At 45.5% G+C, this 20,976-nt stretch overlaps 1 protein-coding gene across 1 annotated transcript in view; it reads right to left on the reverse strand.

Moving 5' to 3' along the window:
- The window catches only part of MAGI2 (membrane associated guanylate kinase, WW and PDZ domain containing 2), a 1,211,123-nt gene that overhangs the window by 117,753 nt on the left and 1,072,394 nt on the right, over window positions 1-20,976 (reverse strand). Inside the window, exons 12-13 of the mRNA XM_054988145.1 lie at window positions 20,324-20,513; window positions 249-340 (exon numbers count right to left, since the gene is read on the reverse strand). Of these exons, the coding sequence (XP_054844120.1) occupies window positions 249-340; window positions 20,324-20,513 (282 nt within the window). The remainder of the gene's footprint in view (window positions 1-248; window positions 341-20,323; window positions 20,514-20,976) is intronic.

Below are 20,976 nucleotides of genomic sequence, written 5' to 3' on the forward strand. Positions count from 1 at the left end.
TCAATAATTGAAACATACCAGGAAAAAATTGAGCTCTGTAAAAAGTACACACTTGGAAACTTAATCCAGACTGATGCACAATGACAGCTTTGAGATGGAGAGGCTGATAGCTTGGGAGACCTGTTTTTTTCAATGTCTGAACAAGAAAAAGTGCCGTTCCAATATGACCCCGATACGAAGTGATATTTTTCTGACAGCTCAAAAGAGACTGAAATTACGAAGTGGAAAGTCATGCAGAAACAACTCACGGGCTGTCCGGGTTCATCTCCTCCAAGAATTCTGAAGCCAAAACCAGATTCCATTCTCCGAAGATGAACATCCAAATCCTTATAGTCTGGACCTGGTAAAAAAAAATAAGACCTTGTTGAGTTGCAATATGTTTGAAGATCTCAGAGGAAACAGAGCTTCATATGTAGTTTATTGACACAGAGATACTAGGCAGTTACATTCTTCTAAACCCACTGACTTCAATGGACTTAGTAACCTAGAATCACCTAAAAGAACATATAGGGTTAGATCCAGCCAGCTTTTTCACTTCATCTCCCCTAATCCCCCTCTTTACTCCAGTGCCCATCACACCATATATGTACCATGATCCCCAACGCAGCCTTTTGGGTGGCCAAAGTGGACCTCATTCCTCCCCAGTTCACTGGTGGAAAAGCTAATTGGATCCAACCCAAAGACTTTTTTCTGGCTGCAGCTTTTACATCATATTCCATCATAAGGAATGGCATTGGTTCTATAAGATAAGGACGTTTTGTGGCACATAAAACCAGTTGCAAGTATTTGATCCTGATAGATTAAAATCCAAATAAAAGCATGATGAGTTCTGGAGCCCTCCTGTCCTCATTGCCAACTCCTGAGCAATAGTCTGCAGACTTGCCTGAACTGAATACATGGAATAAACAGACTTCATAACAAATAATCAGACGTACTATGGCACAGTTGAACTAGAAAGCCTATACACTGACATCTCTGGGTGGAATTGCAAAGTTCCTCTCTACCAGTCATCTTGCTCTGCTCTGTTTTTGAAAACTTTTAAGACCTCGCAGATTCCACCCAGTTGGGGGGTGGGTGGGTGGAGGGACTAAATGCCCATAAACTACACTAGAAAAACATTTCTAACCTAATTTTGCTTGTATTTTCAACCTTCCTCTCCACAGCGATCCAAACGACTCTTTTAAAACTACAGTACCCAGGAAACATTGCGTTAACCGACACTTGAAGAACACACTCCAGATGTCTTGTATAGAGAGACTCAATGATCACAATCACAATTGTTACGTAGCCTAGATGTGAGGGCAGCAGATCCATATGTCTTAATCAGGGTCTGAACCTACCACAAAGGAAGTAGGGGTTAAGGTTGGCAACTCTGGGTTACGAAATTCCTGGAGATTTGGCTGTGGAGCCTGATGAGGACAGGGTTTGGGGAGGGACCTCAGTACGGTACAATGCCATAGAGTTCACCCTCCAAAGCAACCATTTTCTTGAGGGAAAGTGACTCTGCTGTCTGGAGATCAGTTGTTATTTGGGGAGATCTCCAGGCCCCCCTGGAAGGTGGTAACCCTAGCTCAGGGGTAAGTGAAGTATCTGATTTTAATGATCAAAGGGTGGGGGGGGGAGTTGAAGACTTGTGTCTTCATATCCTCTGCAGAATAACCTTACTGAGATTCCCCCTCAGCGTTGACTTTGACAACACAAATAAGCCTAGCTGGGGAGGGGGAACATTTGGGGACAAGCATTGCAGGTAGCAGAAGGCTTCAGCTCCCAGCTGGCTTCGTTGGATCTGAAAGCTGCCTTGGATGCATTGGAGGTGCTTGAGAACGTGAGCAGTTTTTATAAATGCTGATCGTATCATTTTATAAATGCCACTGGGGAATATTATGTGTGCTGTTGCAAGAAGACCTGCACATTTTCAATCAACTGGACTTCTAAGGAAAAAAAACTGAGAGCCACTTAACAAGCAGCTGCAGAGCTTTTTTTCCGAGAGAGTTCTTAAGATTCAGGAGTGTGTAACCTCCAGCTGACTGATGAATTACTCCTTCATCTACTTTCTGTAGTAGAGACAATATTTCATATCAGATGGGCAAGTGGAAAATTACATGCTCCCTGAAGTTAAAATAAAGCAAAACCCAACAGAGCCGTCAGACAAAAATGCCCCCTCTTGCTCCTCTCTTTGGCATGCTAGTTTTCCTCCCATAGGGAGCTTTTATTTAACATCAGGATGCCATATTATACTAAGAAACTGCTTTTGGAAGTGATTTGCTCCTTGAATAAACATACCATGGAGTATTGCCAAATGTGTTAATCAAGCCAGTGCTGGCAAAATATGTTCAGGATACTGATGTTCCACACATACTTCCATCCCACTTATGTACTCCTGTTTCCCAAGTTTCAAAACTGGTTCTTCTTGACTACCTGCATACCACATCATAGCTCACAATATAAAATGTAAAAAGCCTCATTCTTCGAACACCCTTATCCTTTAGAATGAGTGAAGAAAGCACTATGGTATTGTGGCTTAGTGTACACATGCTTTTTCCACCAGATAATTAACTATTCTTATTTGACGGTACTGTAACAAAACCGGGGCTGAGCATGGACACTGGAAATGGTCTCAAAGAAAACCCACATAGATTTTTCAGGAAGTATTTCAGTGACGGAATCTAGTATTTGAATCACCAATCTTCCCTATGTTTTATTTCATAGGAATTATTCCAAACATTCTGAAATTTTTGATCACAAACGGCTCCAAGCCTGGCTTTAGATGCTGATGTTTAAAAAGTTAAAATCTTTTAAAAGGAGATGCGTATTCCAATGCTTCCAATGTTTTGGGAAGATACTGGAATACTGGTAATAAATGCTAGCAATACCCATCCGATGTCATGAGTATGAATGAAATCTCTTTTGTTCTTCACTTTAAATTTGCACAAAGCACCTCAACTAATTTTTATCAAAAAACCTATTCTATAGAAAAATATGTTATTTTGTAGAAAAATAATGTACTCAGCAAAAAGCCTTCTCAAAGTGAATTACAGCCGTATAATAAAACCAGAAAAGTGGCTTTCAGGGGAATCACTTTTCACGCGCAAATGAAACTACAGCTAGTGCTGTTACATCTTTTAAAATTTATAACATGTCTGCATTTTAATTAAAAGAAACAGAGAGCCTCACAAAAGGCATGGCTTGTTTGTGCGGTCCCGTTCACTAAGGCAATAAATGTTCTGGGTAGGGCTGCTGGGGGCAGGGGAATGAGCCTGAGAGGCAAAATACCTCCTGGGCTAGCCCGCAGCGGATGTACCCCTGGTGGGGTGCAACGACATCACTTCCAGGAGTGACATCATTGTGCTGGCTGCTGGAATATTCCTGCATTTTCTCTTGGAGCTGATTTGGGACCCCAATACGCCAATTCTTAAAGAATCAGCCCGGCAGGACGTGTGGGAACATAACCACAGCTGGTGCGATGACATCACTCCTGGAAGTGAGGTTGTCACATTGGCACTGGGAGTGCCGAAGATTCTGAAGCTGGTAAGTACTGGGTCGTCCAGGAGGGTAAGGGGACCTGGCAATCCTACTTGGGGTACAGAGCATGCTACAGCCAGTTCACAGCACCCTGCACACATAATTGCAGTGTATATTTTTGGGAAAGCAGAACTTTAAATTCCACTAAGGCAAAAAAGGAAAAGGTATAGAAAAGCAGAAACATTTTTTCCTAGGTGTTTCTTCTACAGGAATGTTTGACAACACCCTGTAACTTCCAGTTGTCAGAGCTTGTGCGCTATTAATAAATGGAGCTGTAGGTAGAAGATTGACTCATGCAGGACACCTGAGTGGCTAATTGGCATTGGCAGAGAGGTAGTGGAGAGGCATCTGGCTGCACTGGATGAATACAAATCCCCTGGGCCGGATGGGGTGCACCCAAGAGTGCTGAAAGAACTTTCCAGAGAACTTGCAGAACCCCTGCCCATCATCTTCAAGGCCTCCTGGAGGACTGGGGATGTGCCACAAGATTGGAGAAGAGCGAATGTTATCCCAATCTTTAAGAAAGGCAAGAAGGATGACCCGAGAAACTACAGGCCAGTCAGTCTGACTTCTGTTGCTGGGAAGATATTAGAGCAGATTTTAAAGGGATCAATTTGTAAGCATCTGAAGGACCACTCAGTGATCCGGGGAAGTCAGCATGGTTTTGTTCCTAACAGATCCTGCCAGACCAACCTGGTTTCCTTCTTTGATCGAGTGACCAGCTTACTGGATCGGGGGAACTCTGTTGACGTGATTTATCTGGATTTTAGTAAAGCTTTTGAGAAGGTCCCCCATGACATTCTGATGGGCAAACTGGAAGACTGTGGAGTAGACTATAGGACAGTTCGGTGGATAGGGAACTGGTTGGAGGACCGCACTCAAAGAGTGGTGGTCAGCGGCGTTTCATCAGATTGGAGGGAGGTGTCCAGTGGGGTGCCGCAGGGCTCGGTTTTGGGCTCGGTACTTTTCAATATTTTTATCAATGATCTGGATGAAGGAGTGGAAGGGCTGCTCATTAAATTTGCTGATAATACCAAATTGGGAGCGGTAGCAAACACCCAAGAAGATAGAATTAAAATTCAACAAGACCTGAATACTCTGGAGAAGTGGGCAGCTGTGAATAGGATGCAATTCAACAAAGACAAGTGCACAGTATTACATCTGGGCCACAAAAATGAGAAGCACAAATACTGGATGGGGGATACACTTCTGGGCAGTAGAATATGTGAAAGGGATCTTGGGGTAAGAGTGGACTGTAAACTGAATATGAGCAGTCAGTGTGATGCGGTGGCAAAAAAGGCTAATTCAGTCCTGGGTTGTATCAAAGGGGCCATAGCATCGAAATCGCAGGAGGTCATAGCTCCTCTCTATACTGCCTTGGTTAGGCCACACCTAGAGTATTGTGTGCAGTTCTGGAGGCCTCACTTCAAAAAGGATGTGTACAAAATTGAGAGGGTGCAGAGGAGAGTGACAAGAATGATCAGGGGTCTGGAGACTGAGCCCTGCGAGGAAAGGCTGTGGGCCTTGGGAATGTTTAGTTTGGAGAAGAGAAGATTGAGGGGGGACATGATTGCTCTCTTTAAGTATTTGAAAGGCTGTCATTTGGAGGAGTGCAAAGAGCTGTTCCAGTTGGCAGCAGAGGGTAGGACGCGAAGCAATGGGCTAAAACTACACGCACAAAGGTACCGGCTGGATATTAGGAAAAACGTTTTCACGGTCAGAGTATTTCAAAGGTGGAATCAGCTGCCTAGGGAGGTGGTGAGCTCCCCTTCACTGGCAGTTTTCAAGAAGAGGCTGGATGAATTCTTGTCAGAGATGCTTTAGGCTGATCCTGCACTGGGCAGGGGGTTGGACTAGATGGTCTGTATGGCCCCTTCCCACTTTATGATTCTATGATTCAATGCCACTTTTTGTGGTATGGAGATACAGTGAGGGGAACATGCATTGTTGTATGCTGCCTGCCTCACAGCTGCCAAATATAACAAGAGCCCTACTGGAATAAAAGTAGCTAGTGTTCTATGTCACTGTGTTCCCTGACAACAGAGACCTACCCTGAACAAGCAGCACAATGAAGCGGTAGAATCATAAGATAGTAGAATGGGCTGTACCACTTCAGAATAGGGAGGAGTCGCAATTTTAATGCCCCCTCCTGTAAAAACTCCCTGAACTTAAATTAGCACATCAAGGAGAAAATGTCTAGCCTAACCCCTTCATACTGTGCTAGCTTTCTACTTAATAAGGAATACTTTAGGTTGGGAAACTTCAAAAAATGAAATTCTTCCCTTGCAGTCTGAAATAGTACAGTCCATTCTGTCACCTCAGCACCAAACATATTTCTTTTATCCTTGTGCAATCTGTTGCCTTAGCAGATGCAGGTTGCATCTTTTATTTTCTTATTAAACTTTTAAAACATTTAAAATGCACCGAGTCTGATCTCTGCGACCCATCTTAAGCCCGCGTTAAGCCCACACTTACCAGGAGCAGAAAGGGGAAGCGGCAGCCGTTTAACTTGACTTATCTCTGCTAAACGTGCTCAGATAACAGTGCAATCCTAAACAGAGTTACTCCAGTAACTCTGCTTAGGATTGCACTGTAAATTTGTTAATCTCCTCAGTAGTAAGTGTGGAAGGAGACAGAGAAGCAAATACAGAGCTAAACCTTTAAGTGTTAATGCGGCAGAGGTGGCCTAGCTCAAACCCTCAAGCAGTGCAAATCTCTGAAGAATTAGAGCCAAGCTACAAGTGACGCCTGACACAGGTTGGACACTTGTCAGCTTCCCTCAAGTTTTGATGGGAAATATAGGCGGCCTGGTTTTACAGCTTGGCTCTCCATTACAGCTGCAAGACCAGGATGCCTACATTTCCCATCAAAACTTGAGGGAACCTGACAAGTGTCCAACCTGTGTAAGGCATCACTTGTAGTTTGGCTCTTAGTTTGATGGTGGCGATGATCCAAAGAGAGAGCAGGAAAGAGGGAGTGGAGGAGGAGGAACATGACTGGGCAGGAGACCCAAACAGCTGAATAACTTCCTCATTCCCACACTGGGCAAAATCGAGTGCTTGTGCGAGCCATGTTTCCCCACAAGTTCGGGGCAGCATATGATTCTCCCCTTCACCATCTGATTGTCTCGACAACCTCACAGATTGTTTGTGAGGTAAGTTAGGCTGTATGTTTACACGAGGCCTTATGTTGTGGACGTTCCGTCTTATGCAGATACTTGTGCTTGCTCATATGCACATATACTTCAGGTAACTCTACGTCTCAATATTATGCCCAACATGGCTGCACCTACAATCTAAAATCACCATGTCAGGAAAGTGAAATATGGCCCCTTCCCAGCATGTAGCTACGCTGCTAAAGCTGGAGGCCATTAGTTGCCACCCTGGAAAGAGGGAGGCACCACCACCCCTTCCTTTCAATCCAGGGTTTGGCTGGGAGGGTGGAGACAACGGCCTTCGGAGGCTGCTCTGCCCTGCCCAGCTGCAGGTGGGAAATGTTGCTCGGCCTGAGCAGAGCCCATCTCAAGCTCTCTCAGCCAAGCTCCTCTGAGGCTGTTTTACCAAAGGCCCTCCTGGTTATGCAGGGAGAGCTGCCTGGGAGAAGCCGTGGTGCTATCCCCCTGCTTGCTGCCTTCAGACTCCGGGAGGAGAGCCAGGGCCCAGCGCCAGGCTCAGGGGTTTGGCAGGGGCTTTTTCTTACTTACATTTGGGGCCTGTTGTCTCTCAGTCAGGAGGACTGAAGCAGGGCGAGGCCCAGCCCTTGCAGGCCTCTGGTGTACCTAGGCTCCCCCCTCCCATTTTACTTTGTTGGGAGAGAGGACTTTGAGCAGCATCAGCAATGGGCTTTGCTGTAGGCCACAGGGGTGAGATGCAGCCATTTGAAGGGAGGATTAATTCGTACTTTATTGCTACTGGCCTAGCAGGGTGGATGCTGGTAGCCCCCCCTCCCCTCGTCTAGGTTTTTTCCCTCCCCTGCTGTTACTCTTACTTGGGAGGGAATATTACCAACAACAATAGCTCGTCCGAAGGACTTCAGGCAGCAGGGGCTACTTTGTGGGAGGGCTTGGCAGCTTATTCAGTTGGGTGCAGCCATTTTGAGAGTGGCACCCAGTGGCCTGTTTAGCCTCCTGGCAGTGGCGGCCATGTTGTGAAGGCATCTACAATATGCAGAGCGCTGGGAGGTGGCCATTTTGAGTGTGGCATTTGTGTGGCCTGATTTACCTCTTGCTTACTGACGGTAGCAGCCATTTTAGTGGGGCTTTTGCAGCTTATCATGTGGTAGGGTGGTCATTTTGAGAGTGTTGCCGCTGCTTAGCTTCCAGGCAATGGTGGCCATGTTGTGAAGGCATCTGCAATACGCACAGCACCAGTGGTGGCCATTTTGAGTGTGGGCTGTGTGTGGCCTGATTTGCCTCCTGCTTACTGGCAGTAGTGGCCATTTTTGTGGGCTTTTTGCAACTTATCCTGTGCTGGCAGTGACCATTTTGAGTGTGTCTCACGGCGGCCAGCTTAGCCTCCTTGCACTGGCGCCCATTTTATAGAGGCCTCTGCAGCCTTACACAGTGTTTGGGCTGCCATTTTGGGGGTGCTGTGTTCCTATTGGGCTTTGAAGCTCCAAAAGCAGTTATTTTACATTACATTACTGTACATTTCCATCATGCCACCCAAAAAGGGTAGTAGCCCTGCTAAGGGCAAGCAGCCAGAAAATAGGCCTCCTGCAAAGTGGCCCTGCTGACTCTTCCTTTGAGGATGATGAAGTGGCCAAGGAGAGGGGGGAAATCCTGGGCTCTCAGTGTCTCTCAGTCAGGAGGGCTGAAGTAGGGTTAGGCCCAGCCCCTGCAGGCCTCCTGCTTGTCTAGGCCTCCCTAACTGCACTTTATTTGGAGAGTGTACTTACAGCAGCAGCAGCAGCAGTGAAGGCCTGGCTGAGGCCGGGGTGGGTGGGGGGCTTGCAATCATCTGAAGAGGGGTTTGCTGCACACTTTATTTCTACTGGTGTAGCAAGGATATACAGTCCCAGAGTGGCAACTGGTTAAACCCCTCCTCCTTTTTCCCTGCTCAATTTTGCAGCCTTGGTGGGCCTAAAGAGCTGTTTTTTTGTTTTTGTTTTAGGTTTTGTCACTCAGGTCACCTAACGACATGCTGTGTTATTGCATCTGCTGAAATCTGCAATGCTGTCACGCAGGGCACTGAAGTCTAAGATGTGATATGATCTTTCTATTAGATTAGCAAAATTGACGGCCGGTACTGCATCTGGCCTGGGCTGCTGTAATCCAGTCAGGTTGAGTTGAATGGTGCAGCTTGTCCCTTGGATTTCCTCTGAGCTATGCCTCCAGGGAGGGCTATTGTTGCTTGGCAACCGGGTGGATCACCCCCCAGCATCTGGTGAACCTATGACCAAGTGGCCAGCAGTCTCTAGGCTAGGGTACCAGTTGGTCTGTAGGAGTTCTGCCTGAGCTGATAGATCTCTCCCACAGTTTCGGTGAGCCAGTTTGGTGTGAGAGCCAGTTTGGTGTAGTGGTTAGGAGTGTGTGGCTCTAATCTGGACAACCAGGTTTGATTCCCCACTCCTCCACTTGAAGCCAACTCGGTGATCTTGGATCAGTCACCGCTTTTGGGAGCTCTCTCAGCCCCACCCACCTCACAGGGTGTTTGTTGTGTGGGGATAATAATGGCATGCTTTGTAAACCACTCTGAGTGGGTGTTAAGTCATCCTGAAGGGTGGTGGAACAACAACAACAACAACATAAAAAGGTAAGGGTTGTCCCCTGTGCAAGCACCGAGTCATTGCTGACTCATGGGGGGACGTTGCGTCACGGCGTTTTCTTGGCAGACTTCATGCGGGGTGGTTTGCCATTGCCTTCCCCACGTGTCTGCGCTTTGACCCCAGGGGGCTGGGTACTCATTTTGCCAGCCTCGGAGGGATGGAGGGCTGAGTCGGCCTTCGGCCTGCTGCCTGAACCGGGATTGAACTTATTATTATGGGTGAGTGGAAAGTTAAGGGGCTTGCCTCACATCCAGTGGCTGCCATCAGACAGCTTAGGCGCCTTTTGGTTTGCCAGTAAACCTCCAAGTTTGAAGTAAGCCTGGGCAGTTTTCGGGGTCGCATGACATTAATGGTGGGCATGGGAGTTAGATCCTGAGCGTTAGTGCAATGATGACTCAAGCCCTTAAGGAAGGGTCTGGTTGACTCCACATTAGCCACGGGGGAAGTGATGGCCAAGTTGCTACTTCTGTTTGTTGGGATGTGGGGTCCTTTGCCTCACTCCTGGTCACTCCCTTCCATTACAGGCCCCACAGATGTGCATGCATAGGCAAGGTGGTCATTCACTTGGGCTGTAATGACCTTGGCTGCGTGGAATGGCCATTTTGGTATAGGCTCAGGCAAATTTGCACACATAAGCATGGTGGCCTTATGAGCTGTAGGGGAGGAGCGGCCTCCGTTTCATGTTTGGGTCATTCACTTGGGTGGTATGACCTTGTCTCACAGGGCATGGCCCTTTCCTTACAGGCTCACACAGGCTTGCAGCACCCAGGCAAGTAGTGGCCTGATGGTTGAGGGGAGGTGCGGACCTCTGCTTCACATCCTGGTCATTCGTCGCGTGGTGTTGACCTTGTCTCACAGGGCATGGCCCTTTCCTTACAGGCTCACACAGGCTTGCAGCACCCAGGCAAGTAGTGGCCTGATGGTTTGAGGGGAGGTGCGGTCCTCCGCCTCATGTCCTGGTCATTCACCGTGTGGTAATGACCCTGGCTCACTGGGCATGACCTTGGCTGCAGGGCATGGCCCTTTCGTTACAGGCTCACACAGACTTGCAATGCATAGGTAAGTAGTGGCCTGGTGTGTTGATGATTGGTCCATAATGCTTCCGTGTCACTGTGGCGGGAAGCTTGGGACTCGTTAGCCCTCGAGAGGGCTAGATGAAAGGCTAACGGAGCCATAGAGAAAGTTTTCGGGGATGGTATGGGCCTTTATTTGCCACATCTTCACGTACTAGGCTGAATTTGCCAACTTCTACTGAGGTCATGGGGGTTCATCTTCCTCAGCAGGCAATAAAAATTTTTATGGAGGATTTGTGGCAAGGGCTTTGGTTAGCTTTAGGCTACCAGTGGGGTCACTAGGGCCTAAACAGAGGCTTGGCCCTGGCATTGGCAGGTTTGAGTTTGAGATAGGGTGCGGGCCGGTGAGCACCCTTGACACTTCCCTATTGGTGCAGAAAATTAATCTTATGCTTTTATGTAATTTCTGTAGTAACACTGGCATATGAACATGCCTTATGCTGAGTCAGTTCATTGTTCTATTTAGTCACTTCATCGTATATTCTAATTGGCAACAGGTCTTTAGGATGACAAGCAGAGAAAGGCATTTCCAGTTACATTTAGGAAATGGAAATGCTTGGGATCCTATGCAAAGCATGCACACAGCAAGCTTTCTGTATGCAAAACATGCACTCTATTTCTGAATCATGGCCCAAATGCATTTGTCCAAGGATGGCTGGAATCCTGGTACAGAAGTGTGAAGGTGGGCCTAAGGGTATGCCCTTACGCTTTTAACATTACTAACGTATTGGAAATGAAAGGGAAAATGGTAGAACGTATTCAAAGATATGTTCCTGTGAAGGGTAAAGAGAAATTGAACAGCTGCTCCTTCTCCAAGCATGTAGAGAGGGAGCTTCAGCCTTCCTCCTTGCACCATTCTCCCAACCTAAAACAGTTCCTGGGAGTCCTATTTGAGGAAACCCACACAACCCTTGGAATACATGTGGGTTTCCCCAACAGGCCTAAAAGTACATCCTGGGATTAGTTCATGCTGGGAAAAAGGGGGCTCAGTGAAGGATTTGGGACCACCAGACCCTTCACTGTTACTGTGAGTTGACTTGATTAGCAATTTGGGTGGGACATCATTAAGATCCATATAAATATTTTTTAAAGTATATTGTTAATTTTTGCTTTTGAAAACATTTTCTTCACAGCATTTAATCACATTAACACAACTGACAGTACCATCCGAAGCAGACTTCCACCCTTCTAAATCTGTTCAAGTTAGTGCTTTGCTTCTTATATACTATAGTACCCAGAAATTTGTTTCATAAGATCTTGCACAAGTGGAAATGCAGTTGGGGATTCAGTAAGTTTGACTGAGCACAAGCAACTACCATGTTTTTTTCTGCTTATGCAGGAGCACTAGCGCAAGTGGAAGGCTTGCACTGAGTTCAAGCCTACGGCGACTAGTTTACATTGCTGTTGACTTAGTCTATACACTGAAAATCCCACTGCAAATGGTCTTTGGATTTTCTAAACAAATCTCTGCACACTTTTTGTAAAGTGTGACGAGTTTATGGGAAAGGAATCGCCAGGGCTTTTTTTCAGGGGGGAACGCGGGGGAACGGAGTTCTGGAACTTCTTGAAAATCTTCACATGGCTGGTGGCCCCGCCCCCTGATCTCCAGACAGAGGGGAGTTGAGATTGCCCTCTGCGCTCAGCGGCGCGGAGGGCCATCTCAACTCCCCTCTGTCTGGAGATCAGGGGGCGGGGCCACCAGCCATGTGACCATTTTCTCCAAGGGCAACCCACTGAGTTCCACCACCTCTTTCCCCAGAAAAAAAGCCCTGGGAATCGCTATTCGCCACATCTATAATGCAGCCATCAGTTGTCAAACTGACACTTCTGATGAATGCAATTCCTCTGGGGCCTCCTTGCCAGCCAGCCAGCCAACACAACCACTTTTCAGGTGCTGCACTTTCTATAGTGTTATTTTCCTAATATCATCTGAAGATGCTTCTGGATCTATTGTCAGCTCTTATAAGCAGCAAAAATATTTTGTCATGATGAGTAACTCCGGTAAGAAGAACTGAACAGGGAAAAATCTAGTCTCTGCCTCTTCTATTTTTTTCTCCATTTGATAGGAATTCTCTGAGATGCCAGGAGGGTTAATTCTTATTTTGCGTTTAGAAAACATACAAACTCTTTGCTCTCATTGTTCTGGCTGGAAAAAAATATCCTCTTGTCTGTACAGAGAAGAAAAGCACAAAGCTTATGCTTTTTTGAGGCCAGGCGTTACAGCAACCCCCATCAACATCTCGAACTTATTTTATTTATTTATTTATTTAATTCGATTTATACCCCGCCCTCCCCACAGCATCTTACTTTATATGTACGCAGGCCCTAAAAGCACTTTTAAAATATGGGCATAAAATGGACTCAATTCACAATTTTTCCAAATGGCGCCAAATGAGCCGTTTCAAGCCATAATTTCTAGCATGCTTTTTTTTTTTTTTTTTGCAGGGCCACAGACTGGAATGTCACCATTGTGGTTCACAGAAGCATTGAAATGTTAACAACAACAATCAGCCCCAAATGAAGCGACTCCTGCAGCCGTCGTGACATCAGTTCCAGAAGTGATGTCATCACACCTCCAGGGATTGTGTGTGCTGTGCGTGTCCCTGGAGTGCCTGCAGTGGTGAGTGACCTCTGGAGGCTAACCACATCCTGTTGATCTCTGGTGGATCAGCGGGCAAGGGGGCAAACCCCCAGGAGTTTGCCCGCCACCAGCAGGTACCTGGGAACCCTGGGTAACTCCTGGGAGTGATATCAACACACTTCACCAGGAGCACTCCTGCACTTCAAATTGGCCCAGTGTGAAGCATGCACATGAAGAGGGAAAGAAAGGTTAAGTGCCAGGTCCCCCTCTCACTGCAAGGGTAAGGAGACCTGGCAACCCTATGCCCAATATACTGAGAGTCAGTTGACTTCCAAACAACCATCTATACCAGCAAGTTCTGCCACCACCGTGCCTCTCCATGGATGCTGGGATGTCTATGGCTTACAATGCAATCCTAAGGAACGTTACTCCAGACTAAGCCCACTGGAGTGACTCTGCTTAGGATCGCACTTTTAGAGTTCTCACTAGACCTCACACTGCAGCCTTCCTAGCAGTTAGGATAAAAGCGTCCAAACCCTTCAGCACAGTGACGTGCATCTTGCCCTTCAGAGCCACGCTCGTCAGCCAATTTGCTTGATTGCATGTTACTTAGAGGCTTCACAAATTACTACCTGCACTTCTATAGAGGAAGGCATAAAAGTGTGAAGTATGAATTAAAAATGCACAAGTACCTCATTTATAGAAAAGGTTATTAATAAATCAAAGGACAGAAAACTTTAGCTGCCCTTTCCTGTACCAGAAAAATGATATAAGACCATGTCCAGTGGTTGTAGCCTAGTCCAATTCTGATAAAGTGGCAATTGTACTCTATTGGTATCTGCATGAGCCAATCAGATCAGAGTTACCTGGACTGAGGTATGGTAGTTGGAAAAAGTCACTTGGGATGGGGGGAGATGAAGGGAGGAGGCAGTTAGGAAGCTCAGTTTCTATTAGGCTAATGGGAAAATTATATTAATTAGGAATGGAATAGGAAGCCAAAATGGCTTCCTATTCCATATAACTCCACATATAATTTAGGAATCCATTTATCTTATTACCTAAGAAGTCCAAGGGAAACTACTCAAGAGGAATCATCTAGGCAGAAGCAACAAAGCTGGACAGGGCAATCCAATGCAGATATTTCAGTCAAAGTCCACAGATTTCAATGGACTGAGATGGGAGTAACTTTGCATAGGACAGCACTGTGAATTTTAAAACCACCCAGGAGTTGAAAAGTAATTGTTACTTTTATCAGAAAGGTTAACATTACAAGAGTTTACAATAATAAACGTATTTAGATTGTGTTTTGAATGACCTTTTCATTTTTTCCAGCTTAAAGCTGAATGTGATGCGGTCCACATTTCAATCGGTAATGAGATCTCTCTGGTTCTGATTCGGTTTCGTTTTCCCGGCCATGTCGGACATTCCTCTCCGCAGGTTCGGGGGGAACTGTCTGAGCAGCCTGACTGGGCAGTTGACCCGCGAGGGTTAACCTCCAGGACTCCCAGTGAGGGAGCCTGGATCCGGGGCGCCGCGGGAAGAACCCTCTGGAAGTAATGCATTGGGTAAATTGCCCGCATGCTCCAACGGAGGCCGACAGACTTGCGCAGCACTGCGTGTGCTGCCGGGCCATGGAGAACGGCAATAAGCAGATTTAAGGTGGAAGCCTGTAAGTAAGCGAATCCCTTCTGATTCTTAAGCGTATGCGAAGGATTGGTGGGAGCTGAAGCTAAGAAGGCGCGGATTTCTTCCCCCTTTACCGAGTTTCGGAACTCAGTTGGCGTCCCCCCCGCCCCAAGATGGCGATGAAAAAGCAGAGCCCAGCAATGAGTAAATCGGTGATGGCGACGCTACAGGGGAAGGGGGAAACTTTGGAAGAGCTGGTGAGACGAGCAGTTTTCGATGCTGTGCAGCCCTTTGTAGCGAAACTGAATGAAATGGGGCAAAAGGTTGATTCAGTGGAGAGCGAGGTGAAAGCCATTAAAGAAACAGCGACCGGAGCAGAGCAGTCTGCGCACGAGAACGCAGTACTCATGAAAGCAACAAGTAAGGAAGTGAAGCTTTTGGAGAATCAATTAATAGGATTGCAAGTGGACCGTGCCCAAACGGTATTGCGTCTTCAGAATGTAAAAGAGGAGGAAAATGAAAATTTAAAAGATGTGGTGTCTGGACTTTTGGCAACATTCGCAGAGGCAACTAAAGAAGAGTTAAAAAGCGACATCTTGGAGGTCCGGCAGACGTCTTCAAAGTATGCAACGAAGCGGCAGCTGCCTCACGAGATTATTATTGACTTTTCATCTAGGAAGACTTGGGACACCATTTTATATAATTCGTACAATGTGGACTTGGATTATTTGGGCAACAAGGTTAAAATTTTGAAGGATGTTCCATTTTTGGCTCGTAAAAGAAGATTCAAGTATAAAGGACTTGCGGCTTTCTTGAGGAAATGTGATGTGAAATATAAATGGTTGTTTCCAGAAGGCGTTTTGTTTAGTTATAAGGATCAAACTTATAAGATTACATCGGAAGCCCAGCTGACAGACTTTTTGTTCAATCATCAGGAGTTCCATCAAGACGAACGTCCAAAGTCTGAAGGGGAAGGTGGGGGGGAGGAGAGAGCGGGCACAGCTGCTCCAGCTGCGCAGAGAGAATTGAGACCGAGACGCAAGGGGGGGGGGGGAAGAAGATCTGATCCTGAATATGGCTTGTACTGTATAAGATCTACTAATCTGATCGCATGTTAGAAAGTTAACTTTTAAGAAAAATTGCAGCATGAAGGGAATACAAGAGATGTAGTGTCGTGTTTATTGTTTGTATGTTGCTCTCCCCCTCTTCCCAGCCCCCCTCCCCTTATCCCCCCTCTTTCTTTCCCTTGTATTTTTGTAGTTTTTTGTAGTTTTCCATGTTAGATATTAAAAAAAAAAATTCAAAAAAAAAAAGAGATCTCTCTGGTTCTGTGTGTTCCTACTTAACGACACTTCTGTGCTGTTCATCCACCTGCCATTCCAATACCGAGGGTCTGAGGCTTGGACTGGCAATTTGGATACATTCTAATCTCTAAAATGAAAAGCTGCTTTACGCTGGGTGCATGGTAAGAAAGCATAAATATATTCTACTGTATACTTTTGAATTTAAGAAATGTTATTTCAGCTTTACTATTCAGTGCCTGATTGATGGCTTAATAGGGAGGCTTCAGGGAAACCTTTCCTTTACATAAAGAAGACAGTTATAAAAGCATCAAAGTAACTGAGAAGAGAACGGAGAATTTGTGCAATATTTCAGGTCTTATTTACATAAAAGAGAATGAAAAATAACCCCCTTTTCTCTAAGCCTGGCTTTGCTCATTGCATTTCACATGTTTACAATTTCACTTTCTTTTGCTCCTGCTCTGGCAAGCAGAATCGCTCATTTCACAAGGAAGGTACATGGACTGCCTCCTTGGAGGCTATACTGAAGCAACAGCATGAAACAACACTGTGGCTGCATTCAAATGGACCCAACCTCAACTTGCTGTAAGGCTCCTGTTTGTGTAGGTTGCCAGGCTGAGCAGGAGGGATGGGAGTGGGCATGTTTCACTGGCAACATTGCTGATGTCACTACATCACTTCCAGGTACAAGGGGTAGCTCTAGGAATTGTCAGAAACTCTTTGGCAGGTTTCCATCAATTCCTAGAGCTACCCTTTGTCATTTCCAGGTTGCACCTGGAAGCAATGAAGCAACATCAGTGATGTCACTATTTTTTATTTTTTATTCCACCACTTCTCTGAGGAGCGATGGGAAAACAGCTTTCTGGTGGGAGGCCTCAGGAGGTCTGGCAATCCAATGTGTGTACCTCGCTCTTCCCTTCTTTTCCCTTCTACAACACAAGAAGGAAGGTGATGGAGGGATCCCAGCTAGAAATTAACTCCATGAAACCCAAATACAGGTGCATAGTTAACCAGAGTTACAGGACCATCCTGAGAAGAGTAAGGTTTCCAGCTGCTTGGGAGTGAAATTTCCTTATTCTCTAATAGAGGTTTCATGCATGGAAATAGACAGCTGACCTTTTTTTCATGGCATGGAAGCAAATAATACCACCTGTAAATAACATCTCCCTAAGTCTCCATTAAAGGTACAGGGCATTTTTTCCTCCAGACAGTTGGCAACCATACCCCTAAGGCTATTGGTTTGGATCCAGACTAAATTTTCCAGTGGCAGAGTTGAACTTTCATGCCTCCCTTTCCCCACGGATCTCTGCAAAATACTGCTCCTGGCAGTTGGGGGATCATGGCAAATTAAATGGGGGTGCTAGCATTGGGAAGGGAAAATTGGTGGAAATTGCCACTTCAGTCTGGATCAACCCATTGACTCCAAAGGATTTAGAGGAGTGTAACTTTGTTTACAATTAAACAGTTAGCCAAACATGAAAGGCATATAGAACAATTCGGGTGACTCTAAAGGAAAGGAAGAGGAGAAAGTGGAGCATGAAAAGAAAATGAAGCTGACAACAGAGACAAAAAGACAAAAGAAAGACAGGAAGCATCCCAGTGCCTGTTCCACATATGCTGTGGGATCCTGCCTGAACTATTCAGCTCTTCGGATTGCCAGGCCAGGAAGTGCGCTGCTTTCACATGCATGTTCACAAGAGGACAGCCATGACACACGTTCTTAAGCAGGCAAATCTAAGGGCTCCTGTGGCTGAGCAAGTCTGTAGATTGCGCCACCGTATGACTGTAAGCAGAAGATGCTGCTACATGGAGATGGGCACATGGCAGTGCTTGGCCCTGGGAGCTTTTTCTGATTCTCTGTATTTACTCTCGCAAATTTGCCTTTTCTTTCTGAATACAGAGGCAATCATTACTATCAGTGCAGTGATACTGATTTCACTAGACATAGACACAGGTAGGATGGGGGTGTGACAGGACTGACAGAAAGTCAAAAATGTTTTTTGGGCATAGTAAGCAAAGGGGACAATGGTTTCATTTCTAGATGAAGTAAAATTATTATGGGGGAGCACCTCTTCTAAACAACATTCAGAAGCCACTGTTAACAGAGGTCCTTCTTGTCCCCAAACACCCACAAATATCCAGGAATTTCCCAACCCAGAGCTGGCAACCCTAAATGCCAGTCACCTCCAAGTCTGCTGATGGTTGGGCATGAGCTGGGCCTCTGTGTATGTCAGTGATGAGTGGAATGTCCAGAGAACCAGCCCCAAGTCTTGCCTCTTCTGCTCTATCTATATAAATTTTACTCTGGAGACACCCTACCAAAGAACAAGTGAAAGCATTTCATTGACTACAGAGTAACTCCTGTTTGGGCAAGCAATTATTGGCAAAGGAATCTTCTGCCTTTAAAGTGTAAGATCAAATCAAGTGTCTTTTAAATAAAGATGCTGAGTTTATAGGAAAAAAGAGGCCGGCTAATTGCAGGTCCTGTCTTCACTCCTGACAGCTATCCACAGGAGAAGAATCACTGGAGAATAACCTTTCTGCGCCTCATCATTAGTCTGCCTCTAAAGCAATGAAGAAATGTTTTAAAAGAGTTAAAAGTCAATGCACGCTTGAGAGCTTTTTCTATTTCCACGGTAAGCCTTTTGGTTGACTCATAACTAGGCTCAGACGAAGGGAACTTTGAAAGCACCATGACTGAAATCCAGAGCCGTCTTCGTGCACACACATTGGGCTGAACCCAACGTGCAGTCAAATAGGCCTCTTTCATATTAGCCCACGGAGAAGACCATATTGCATGTGAAAGGGAGCCTCCCGTGGAGTCTAATCAGTACATCTTTCTATTCTTTCCAAGATCCTCTTACGCTTTTAGATGTGATGGGGAGCATTCCTTATCTCCTTCTCAAAACTTGGTCTCTTTGGTCAGCTTGGAGTCAATATGGATGGGTAAGGACTGAAAAAGCTAGGTGTAATAAGCCACAGACTTCAAGCTAAATAGGAGCAAACAGCATTTGTTTTGTTCTTGGAATTTCAACTGACAGCACATGCCCTTTAAAGGTAACATTGTGATTCATGAAAAGCAAGGAGAAAGTTTGCTACTGGGCTTCTTTCTTTCTTTATTCTCTGCTCTTATGACTACAGTCTTGAGCATCAACAATACAGAAAATCAGATAGCAATTATAATGATAACAGCAAGTAACAATAATAATGATAGATATAACCAATACCACCCTGCTGAAATACCAGGTTGTCCAGATACGGCTATTAGATTTAATCACATAGGAGAAGAATTCGGCTACTGCCAGGGACTACTGGCCTCCAGTGTTGCACTTTCAGCTATTTCTTTATGCAGCAAATGCGTGATAAAATACACACTAATATATATATGCAGACTCCAAGAATCTAAAAACCGGCTTCGGTCAGTGACTTTCTGCACACACAGGATGCCTCAAACACACTCAGAGAACTCTCTCCTGTACCAGGGGATCCCTGTAGCTTCATCTCTTTCCCTGGAGGATCCCTCCACCAAAGTGGGCAGGAAATCCTACTTGTATGGAATCTGTGGATTGGGCCCACCAGAGCATTTCCACAGATCGAAAGATTTCTGCCCAGAGAGCACAACTCCTTGCCTTCTTCTCCGGAAGCTCCAAATGCCAACTAGATGTTATTCCTGGGAGATCCCTGTCTACAAGTGGCAGCGTTGGGGTGGGGGAGGGAGAGGAGGGAAGAGAGAAAGTCATGCTCCAGAGCAGAAATCCTTCTGTCCACAGAAATGCTCCATGGGATCCAAGGCAGTGTGGACATTTGAGAAAATCTGCATCCATGAATTGCAACCTTTGTATCCTGTAGCTTGAGATGGATTAGCAGACTAAAAGCATAAACATGACACTTAGGAAACAAGACAAAAGACAAATACAAGTCAACCCATTGGTTTCATTTTTTAAACTCAGAACTGTGATGAGATTATTAAAAAACACCCAACATATACTGTACATGGAAGTTTTAATCATTGCAAGTGAAAGGTGGAGAAATGTTGCCCTGTTCCTTGTCCATTTTCTGTTTGTGGGGAGGAGGGTGCTGGGATTCAGAGATGGAGCCCTAAGCAAAATGCTTGACTTAGGCGACTCCCCTCCATTTCTGTTGAAGTTAATTTCCGTTGAATTTAATTGGTGGAAATACTTGATGGATTGCATTCTCCCATGCAACGGGATTCAAGATAAATGTACCAAGGTTTTATTTCAAATTTGATTTTTTTTCTTATCTACAATAATTGCATTCATTGTTCTGTTTAATTTGAGTTCCAATCATGCCCGATATACTGTGCAATCCTAAACAGGGCTACTCCCCATGATACCCATTCAGACAGATACGAGGCTGTTTAGGATGCACTGGTGGTACATTTAGAGGGATGTCTAAAGTCAAGGCTTGGCAGAGGGACCATTGTTTTCACTTACGCCTACTTTCATAAATAGCGCGTGACTTCTCATACAGCTCGTATGGATCGGGTTTCCTTGGGTCAAAGGCCTCTGTGGAATCAGGAAAAGAACTCCTGTGCAGGGTGGGTGGGAAGGGAATATTCTGTGGTATAACCGGTGCAGATAAACTTGTCTGAGGACTTCCTTGATTCTCCCATCGTTCCATCACCTATAATAAATAAAATAGAAATAAGGGAACATTATTTAGAGCAAAAGCCTACAGGCACAACCTGTATTGTGTGCCTAGAGGTCTTAAGCATTTAATGAATAATAAATATTAGTGTAGTTTACTGGTTAGTGTCAGAGTAGGATCAAAAGACCCAGGTTTGAATCTCCACTCTGCCATAGAAGCTGGCTGGCTGATCATGGGCCAGTCACCTTCTTAGCCTAGCCTACCTCACAGGGTTAATGTCAGGATAAAATGTAGGAGAGGAGAATGATGGAATCTACTTTGGTTCCCTGTCTGGGAGAAGAGTGGGGCATAAGTGAAGTAAATGAATACATCATCAATAGGCAAGGCATGTTTTGTATTTTAGTATTTGCCATTGTAACAGCCCCAAGTGGTGTATTTCCATCTATCTGTGTGGCAGCCGCACCAATGACGTATAAAATGAATGCATCAAATGAAGGTG

This window comes from Eublepharis macularius, chromosome 9, assembly GCF_028583425.1.
Source record: "Eublepharis macularius isolate TG4126 chromosome 9, MPM_Emac_v1.0, whole genome shotgun sequence".
Classification (NCBI taxonomy): Eukaryota; Metazoa; Chordata; class Lepidosauria; order Squamata; family Eublepharidae; genus Eublepharis; species Eublepharis macularius.